Consider the following 9,143-nt stretch of genomic DNA (forward strand, 5'->3'; position numbering starts at 1 on the left):
CTAAAAAACACGAAAAAATTAGTTAATTTAAGAAACCAAACATCTTTATAAATGTGAATTCATTTGAAATTTAAGATTTCCTTTTTAAAACCATTAATTTATTTTAGAAAATTTCAATATTTTTAGAAAATCTTGTTTCTGAAAAAAGGATTTTTTTAAAAATTATAAAAATCTCTGTGTTTCTGAAAAACATGAACATTTTTCAAGAAACATGAACATTTTTCTTAAATGTGGAAAAAATAAAATAAAAAGAGGAAATAAGAAATAACAAAATATAATAATAAGAAAAACTAGAAATAAAAACCAAAAAGGAAACCAGTAAAAACCGGGGAGAATCATCTAGAAGCTTCCTAAGACAGGAAAAACTAACCCATAAACATTCTAAAATGGCAAACCAGCAAAACCCTGTTCGGTCGTAATAATCGACCTTTTCATCACTCTCACACTATCATCAAACCTAGGCCGGGAAAAGCAAAGAGGCATTGGCATTAGCGAGTCTAAATAGATGTAGGTAGGATTACCTTTAAGGACTTCAGTAACATATTTTCTGAAGTGGTATTGTACGAGGGTGCAGGGAGTAGTAGTAATAATAATGAAAACCAAGATTAAGATATTATTGAATAGCCTGCAAGCAGGACGGACTCATCCCCTTTACAAACAAGTAAAACCGTGCTCTGTATTCAGTTGCTGCCCTGCAACCAGCCTACATATATTGTACTCTCTGAACCTCAAATCAATACAAGTTCAGTTTATATCCTTCACTCAGTTTAACTTTAACAACGACACTTGATGTCAGTCTTGCCAGAGAAATTGTTCAGAAAAATAAGACAAGGGTGCCTGAATGGGGAGAAAGAAATGGTAACAAGCAACATTCAAGATTAAGATAAATTTGAAGTAGCGGGTTACAAGGACATTCATGCAGGCACATCGATTCATCCCTCGTAAAAAACAAGTCAGAACAGCATGTCCAACAAGAACTTGGACACACAATCTTCAAAGAGAACGATGAACCGATCTCATAGATGAGGCGAGACATGACAGTTAGATGATGATTGGTGAAGCAACACATGGCCACGTATGTACGCGTCTTCTTGTTAACATCAATATATTTAACAGTGATTATGTAGCAAGGATGTAGTAAACTGTTAAAAATACCATAAGTTGGCACATGAGAAAGAAAGACAATTATCTAGCTAAAAAATCTTAGAAACTTGTGAAGTGGACGAGGTGAAAGGAGCAGCAGCAACTTGATTCCATCTTGGTGATGGCAGTTATTGGAATTGTTGATGGGAATCATGGAGGCACCACCAACAAAAGCATCGAGAGAGAGCGTCCAACATCAGCCTGGGAACAATGTACACACAAGTGCAGTTAGTTAGCCAGCCCCAGTGATATCTCTCTCGCATTATCAGCAAAGCAAGACCAGTCAAGCAAATAATACTTTGATTGCAATGGCACTATGGCTTTAGCCAGGATTCATTTATTGTATATGCACTTTGCGCGAATTCTCTGATTGAAAAAAACGCTATCCATGGACGAAGAAAGATCAAGATAAACAGTTCATAGTAGTATAAGTAAGTACCTGCAGGCACGTAGGGTATGCATCCCTCGTGCAACAAATTAACAGGTAGTGAAAATGGCTGCCAACAAGAGCTCCTTGGACACATTTGGTGAGTCAACCGCTCAAGAAATGAAGTGATGAACATGCGTGAACTACCTGAGCACATGGTGCAACGGAATTAGGTAAGATAAAATAAAATCTAGCTTGGGAATCAATGTGTGATCTTGTCCGGGAGAGAGAACTAATACCTCAAGTTTAAGAAGAATAACAGAATAGAGTTGGTTTGTTGGGATGTGTCTTCGCTGTTCTCTCTGCAGCAGCCTTTGCAGCCTTATACATGTGGCCTGATGCTATTATACATGTGAGAATTAAGAGATTGGGAAGATTTTCAATTCCAAAATTAAAAACACCATCCTCAATATCTCTATCTAAGCGGAAGGCCATGGTAAGTTTGTCTAGCCTGGGCATGGATCCTACTTCAAACATGAGATGCAACGGGTAATAGTATGCATCAAAATAAAACTGCCTCAAGCATCGGAACCCGACGTCACCACTGATTCTGAGCTTACTGTGGTTGAACCTGAGCCCATAGTAACTAATTCTATGGAGTCCATCTGGTCCTCTTTTCAGAATAAGATCAACCAGAGCGGGTAAGGCTCCAAGGATGCAGATATCATCATGCCCGACTTCATTCAATTGAAGACATAACCGCTGAAGGTTGACGAGGGAGCCCACCCAATTCGGGACCCGTGAACCAACTGAAACATTGATCTTAAGTGATTGGAGGCTAAGCGGAGTAGAAGAGCACAAAAATTCCTGCATGAAGTTCCTCCCATCATTAATAGTTAGAGAACGGAGGTTCTGTCTGGATAGGGTTTGAACTGCAGAGGCTATAACTTTTATAACCTCCAAAGTTCTTATAGTATCATCATCATGGGAAGAATAAATACAAAGACTGATGACCAGCTCCCTCAGATTCTTTAGCTGCCCAAGTTCATGCAGCAAGTTGGATGTCTGCTTGAAGACTGTAACCCAATTGAACACCTCTAGTGCTTGCATCTTTGCAATTCCATCAGGAATTTTGACACAATCCGGCATGAGGAGACACACCAATTTTCCAAGATTGACAACAGTTGCTGGTAATTCCTTGACATTGGTGCGTCTTATGTCCAATACTTCTAAGCAACATAAATGACCAATTACTTCTGGAAGCTCTGTTATCTCTCTGTTTCTCAGTATCAGGCACCTTAGCTGAAACAACCTCCCTATATTTGAAAGATGATGGTTTTCCAATTTCATGCAACCTCCAAAGTCCAAAACACGTAAACGCCTGAACTCATCAAGAGAAGGGATTTCAAATGATTGAACAAACACATTGAGTGACCGAACATGAGACAACACTAGACATGTTGGTATTACAGACTTTCCTTGATCATCAACTTGGAGAGAGAGTCGGCGGACTTTCCTTTGTGTCCCGACAGTTAGACTAGGAACACCAACTAAACTAACAAAGTTCTCTTCGATGGACTTGGATATGATGAAATCAAGAATTGTGTCATGAACTCGACAACTCTTCACCTTGCCAAATCTGTTTGTGTGTGCAACCTGGATCAAATTTCTATTGATGAGCTCATTGAAATACCTCTCTCCTAACTCAAATGCCGTATGTTTGCCATCCTTGTGAACAAACCCTTCTGCAATCCATCTCCATATCAGGTTTTTTGTCTGAATAATAGCATCTTCTGGAAATATACTCAAATACAAGAGACACGTTTTGAGATGAGGAGGAAGATCAAAGTAACTAAGTGATAATATCTTTATCATTCCTTCAATGGTAGGATTCCTTTCGAGCGCACGGCCAATTGATTTTTCCACTGCATTCCATGTATCCTCTGTTCTTTCTCTATTAGCCAACAAACCAGATATAGCAATGATTGCCAAAGGTAAGCCATCACACTTTCTCAACATTTGATAAGCAAGCCTCTCAAGATGTGAAGGACAGTCTTCGTTGGATTTGAATAGCCTTCTGTGAAATAGTTGTCTTGAAAGCACCATATTAAGTGGTCTTATACCATAAATGGCACCACTAAATGATGAACGACATGATTCTGCAACATCGTTTTTACGAGTAGTGGTGATAATGATACTGCCAAGACTAGTCATGGGGAATGCAAGCTTAATAATATCCCATGTGACCACATCCCATATATCATCAACAACAACAAAATACCTACACATCAGTTTGTGGGTGATATTAGTGTAATGCATATATATAATGTACAACAAGATACAAAAATAATTACTTGTTCAATCTAGCAGTTTTGGAAGACTCATATGTTGTTCAATCTAGCAGTTTTGGAAGATACAAAAATATATCATCAACAACAACAAAAAAATTAGTGTAATGCATATATATACTGCAGATGGTCTTACCGACACACCCCTCACTTGTTGTTCAATCTAGCAGTTTTGGAAGACTCATATGTCTCAGGAGCTGGCCAATTAAAATGACTCTATTCAGTATGGTGGAGTGAGAATTGACAAATTTGACCCTTTTTCTAAAGTGCAGCCAACATGGACCTTCTCCAAAACTTTAACCACATAGCTTGGAGTAAGAAAACACTTGGTGTTCTTGTAAGGAAAATGAAGATTCCATGGTCACACAGAAGGCTATATATGGTGTTGATCTCTAGTAGCTCAACGCCAAGTTTGGCCTGAAGTTGACCGAAAGTTGCCAAGGCAGTCTGAACTTTTGAATGTCTAGACAATATGATATCCAGTTTTCCTAGAATATTCAGGGGAACTAGATTGAACTATTGGAATATTTACTCAAATTTTTAAAGTGTGGATTTTGTATCCAAATTTGAATAAGAAATTTCAACCTTCTAAAAAGGAATAAGTGAGCTAGCTCATCTCGAACCAAGCCCAACAATGAAACTTAAGTCAAGAATGAGTCGATCCACCCATGTAGTCAATGACATGTGGGCCCGTTTGCCAGATTTCGCTTCAACAGCCTAATGTATATGATCATGAGTTTTTTTACTACCTGTCCATAAAGTCTGGGGCACATCAATTACAAACACTTAGTGTTGTGGAGTGCGTCTTGCTGTATCTTTTTGTTTTTGTTCAATTTTGGTACACTCCTCTCTCTACTACTCACTACATCCAATGCCTAATAAACCCCTGAGTTTCATAAAATAAGGCCCGTTAGTTTGTTTGTAGTCACAGTTTCAAAATTTTGACCACTGGCAGTTATGAAAGCTTATGGATTTAGCATGGAAGAACTGTATTTGATATATTTGTGACAGAAAATGCTTTTATGCCATGTTTTTATACTAATTTTTAATCATTTTATAAGTGAAATTTGTAGTCAAATTCGTTCATTGGCGATATTGAAAAGTCAAACTTGCCTTATATTTTGAAACAGAGGGAGTAGCTCTTAAATGACACTTATAGCATGAGTAAGAATCTTAAGTGGGATAACTAACTTTGCATGTGAGTGTTGATAGACATGAGCGATGTACCACATATTGATGATGGAATGACATATGAGGTATGTGTATATTTATGGTAAATGTTCGTATGATGAGCAGCTCACAATAATTTGATTGCCCACACAACACATGAGACCTAATAATGACATGTTAGGTAACACACGGATTGATACTACTGATGCAGGTATCATTAACAAATCATTTTCAGCAATGATGACATAATAAGAGAGATACGTATCTGAAGTTTTCAATAAATGTCAATTACAGTTTTTTTGTGATGACCACAAGTAGGTTGTTAATCAATGGTCTAGGAAATAATTAGCTAACAGAAGTGGGCCGACGACATTTGCGGAGACCTTTGGATCGATCTCTTGGCAGCTGCTCTCTACAAATCAGCATAGTGGCGTCGGGTGAGCCGCATAACAAACAAGATGGAGAAGGAGAATACACCATATGGATGCGCATGGTCTGGTCTAAGGCTCAATTTTTGGTTGCTGAACTGTGTCGTGTGCTGCCTATTTGTCCATATAAAATTAGACATGAAAATAGGCAAAAGCGAGTCAATTAAACACCAAAATAGTGTAAAGCAAGCAAAAAAGTTAAAGAGAAATATAGAAGAAGGTGGAGGAGGAAGAAGGTGACATATATGTCTGCCTTGTGTGAAAACAAAGGTGTCATAGATGCTACACTAGTAGACCACCATCCACGGGGAAGTACTCCAAAATAATGGCTTAGGGTATCATGGTGGCCCAAAATAATTAGGAAGAAAACTTAGCAAGTCCATTGTGTGGGAAAAATATGAACTTATCCACGTATACAAAATGCTGAGGGAGTGTTAGCGACATGGTCATATCAATTATATACTCAATGGATTAGGGAGTAACTATGCCTTAAACATGCATTCATATAATCTGTACCACACGCTAACACGGTTTTCACTACAAACAGTTGACCGTTACGTTCTGTAACAATAGATGAGAAAATAGGAATTAAATATGGCATGGGCCAGCTTTTGAAACAAATTACAAGTATGATTTTCATTGTAAATATGTAAATAGCTTTCTAGTTACATATTCAAAGACGACAATAGACACAGAATAGAATCTGTACCTTTTGTCTGCTAGGAAGTCGGTGATCTTGTTGATGAGTTGTTGTATACTTCCTGCTTCAGTGTCAGGGTAACCTTTGCTAGTAACTTCACTAAGAATAGTTCTTAGGATATTGATGATGTCTAGATTTCGTGAAATGGATAAGAAGGCTCGACATTCGAATTTTGCTTTGAGGTCTCGATAAACTTGGTTTGCAAGCGTTGTCTTTCCCATTCCTCCTGGTCCTATGATGGAGAGAGACTTTGTTTGCTCTTGCTTTGATTCACCTTCAGCCAACAATTTAATTATCTCGGCCTTGGGCTCATCAATTCCAACGAGTTTTGAGCCATGCTCAAAGATAGCAAGAGCTCTTGGGTCAACCACCACATTTTTGGTGTTGGAGAAGTTGATGGTACCCAAGACAGCATGCCTAGTCTTGTACCTTTGATTCCTCTTGCCCACCTCAATGATCTGCTTCTTGAGATCTTGGATCTCATTGCCGATCTGCTGACGACTCTTCATCTTCCCCAACTTGCGGAGTGAGTGCTTAATCTTCTCCAAAAAACCATCTGGCTTATTATCGTTGTCGCCAACACCTTGCATGAAGTCATCAATAGAATCCTCCATGTCATAGGAGAGCTCCCGCACTGCATTCACCCACTCCTTATCTTGTTCATCGGGTTCCTCCTCCTCTGACATCTTGAGGAGAAAGGCATGCATGGCAGCGAGCTCGTCAGTGAGGAACTGGATCTCCCCATGCACACCCTTGTAACACTTGTATTTGTCTGCCAGCAAAGTGGCCAGCTTCTCCAGGACGGATCTGAGCGCTCCCGTTGCCGCACTCACCAGAACCGCCTCCATGGTTTCCGCTAGATCGGAACTCTCGCTCAATTAATTTTTTTTGTGTGTGTGTGACTGTGGAGGCGAAAGCAGTGTGAGCTAAACGATGCAACACAAACGAGTGAGCAAACACCAGGCCACAGCACAAGTAGCTAGAATAAGCAATCCGCACCTTTTCTTGAGTGAGCTGGGGTCGTGGAAGAAGGCGTCCGAGACAAATACAGGAGGAGGTGCTGGAGGCAGACGGCGGCCGAGATCGAGAGGCAGACGGCGGGGACGGGCAGCGCGAGGACGACGAGCAGCGCACGGGAGGAGACGAGAGAGCGTGAGCGTGAGCGCACACAGGGGGAGGGGATGGAGTGGGGGCGGAGTGGGAGGGGAAAGGGAGCGTCTGCGTCCACCGGCCGTAAACAACTGATTTTGCGTCAAGTCACTATAATAAAACAAGTGATCAACCCACTTACTTGCGAGCATGTTGGGCTGTTGGCCCCACGCTGATAGATATAGTCCCGATGTGCCAAGATGATGCTAACCTTACACTATTCCACGATGATCTATGTTGGAGTTGTATGAACGGTGTACCAAGTTGCACGGACTGTTATTACAGAAATGCTTACACACAATTTTAATTAGTAGTGTGTCACTTTCAATCTACATCGTCACTATTTTCTGAAATAGCTATGGCATGGGCATATTTTATGGCTATCACTATGCCTTTTCTAGTGGCATGACTAAAAAATAGCTATGGCATGGGCATATTTTATAGCTATCACCATGCCTTTACTAGTGGTGTGACTAAAAACTAGCACGCCATGAGTACATGGCCCTCGTAGGTCTAGCCAGGCGCAACTATTTTTTAAACAAAGTACGGACGCAAATGCTCATACGTATGCATATGCACTCACCTTATGAACGCACACCCTACTCCTATGAATATCTCCGAGAGACCGAGCTGGCACAACATCTTAAAATTGGTGAAGTCGCCACACGTCTTCGTAGTCAACGGGACGTCTTCTTCATTGATCACCGGAAGGCCTGAAATAAATCCAGAAAAAAATCAAACACCAATGTCTCTAGCGTAGAACTTGAACTTTGATGGGTTAGGGATACCACTGTCCTCTTAATCATCCAACCACTTTAATGGCAGGAGCAACTTAATGGTGGTATTGTAAAACAACCCACCACACCACTATTGTGCCTACTGGAGGCGTGATACTTTTTGGCACGTCACCGGTATATTATGTGGGGTCCACTTTTTTAGTGCCACATGATAGTGACATGCCACCAATAAGACATGCTATTAATAACATTGTCAATTCTGATCAGATTATATAGAGGCTTCTCCCTGACCTATGTATAGCTACCACTCTAAGTCATCTCTCTATATCACTCTCCGATCGCTCCGCAAATCCCTACATACCTAAGCCCGGCATCTGCCACGATAGATGTATCGACGACTTGCTCATTCATCCTCGTCTAGGATCTAGGTCATGCCCAAATTTTGGTTTCGTCAAATTTCCGACACTCAATATATGTCATGTTTTTTTAGCAAAAGGTCATGCTTAACTGGTTCGTGACTTCATTAGTTATATACTCCTATAGGCAACTTGATAGATCGAACAATTCATGCATATGGATCGAACTATAAATTGGTTCTTTAAGGTGGCGCTGAAAGATATGGATCGAAAGGGTAAAACGAAGATATTATGTCTTTGCAAGAAGTGCAAGAACGAAGATTTGATCGACGCTTTTACTGGCAATGTGCAGACACACTTGCTCAAACATGATTGCCTGCCTGGTTATATATGCCAGACAAGGCACGGTGAGGACGAGTAGGATGCCGACATCGAATGGGCGCAGATGAGGAAGTGGGATAATGTTTCAATGAAGAGACGGAAGGAGGGAAGAATGACCAAGTACTGGTGGAAAAAGGGCCTTTGGTCGCGGTTCGCAACTGCCATTAGTCGCGGTTGCGCAACCGCGACCAAATAGGCGCGACTAAAGGACCCCCACTTTAGTCGCGGTTGCTTAAGAACCGCGACTAAAGGCCCGTCCACGTGGGCGCCAGGCGGCCGTCGGGGCGGAGGACCTTTAGTCGCGGTTCTTCTGGCCAACCGCGACTAAAGGCCGCCACAGGTTTAGGGTTTTAGCCCCCCCCCC

The 9,143-nt window shown here is 41.0% G+C and overlaps 1 protein-coding gene across 1 annotated transcript; it reads right to left on the reverse strand.

Annotated features, from left to right (window-relative positions):
* Positions 1 to 1,089: 1,089 nt before the first annotated feature.
* Positions 1,090 to 7,004, reverse strand: LOC123172723 (disease resistance protein RGA5-like). The gene is made up of 4 exons (XM_044589655.1): positions 6,166 to 7,004; positions 1,810 to 3,791; positions 1,583 to 1,717; positions 1,090 to 1,344 (listed from the first exon to the last, which is right to left on the reverse strand). Exons 1-2 carry the CDS (start codon positions 7,002 to 7,004, stop codon positions 1,817 to 1,819), a joined length of 2,814 nt encoding a protein of 937 aa, XP_044445590.1. The 3' UTR covers positions 1,090 to 1,344; positions 1,583 to 1,717; positions 1,810 to 1,816.
* Between the last annotated feature and the right edge of the window lie 2,139 nt (positions 7,005 to 9,143).

The sequence above is a fragment of the Triticum aestivum genome, unplaced genomic scaffold (genome assembly GCF_018294505.1).
Source record: "Triticum aestivum cultivar Chinese Spring unplaced genomic scaffold, IWGSC CS RefSeq v2.1 scaffold62603, whole genome shotgun sequence".
Classification (NCBI taxonomy): domain Eukaryota; kingdom Viridiplantae; phylum Streptophyta; class Magnoliopsida; order Poales; family Poaceae; genus Triticum; species Triticum aestivum.

Coding starts and splice junctions, on each gene's coding strand:
- LOC123172723 (XM_044589655.1), bottom strand. CDS start 7,004: ATGGAGGCGGTTCTGGTGAGTGCGGCAACGGGAGCGCTCAGATCCGTC. Junction 3,792..6,165: donor GACTTCCTAGCAGACAAAAG/GTACAGATTCTA, acceptor ACTGATGTGTAG/GTATTTTGTTGTTGTTGATG.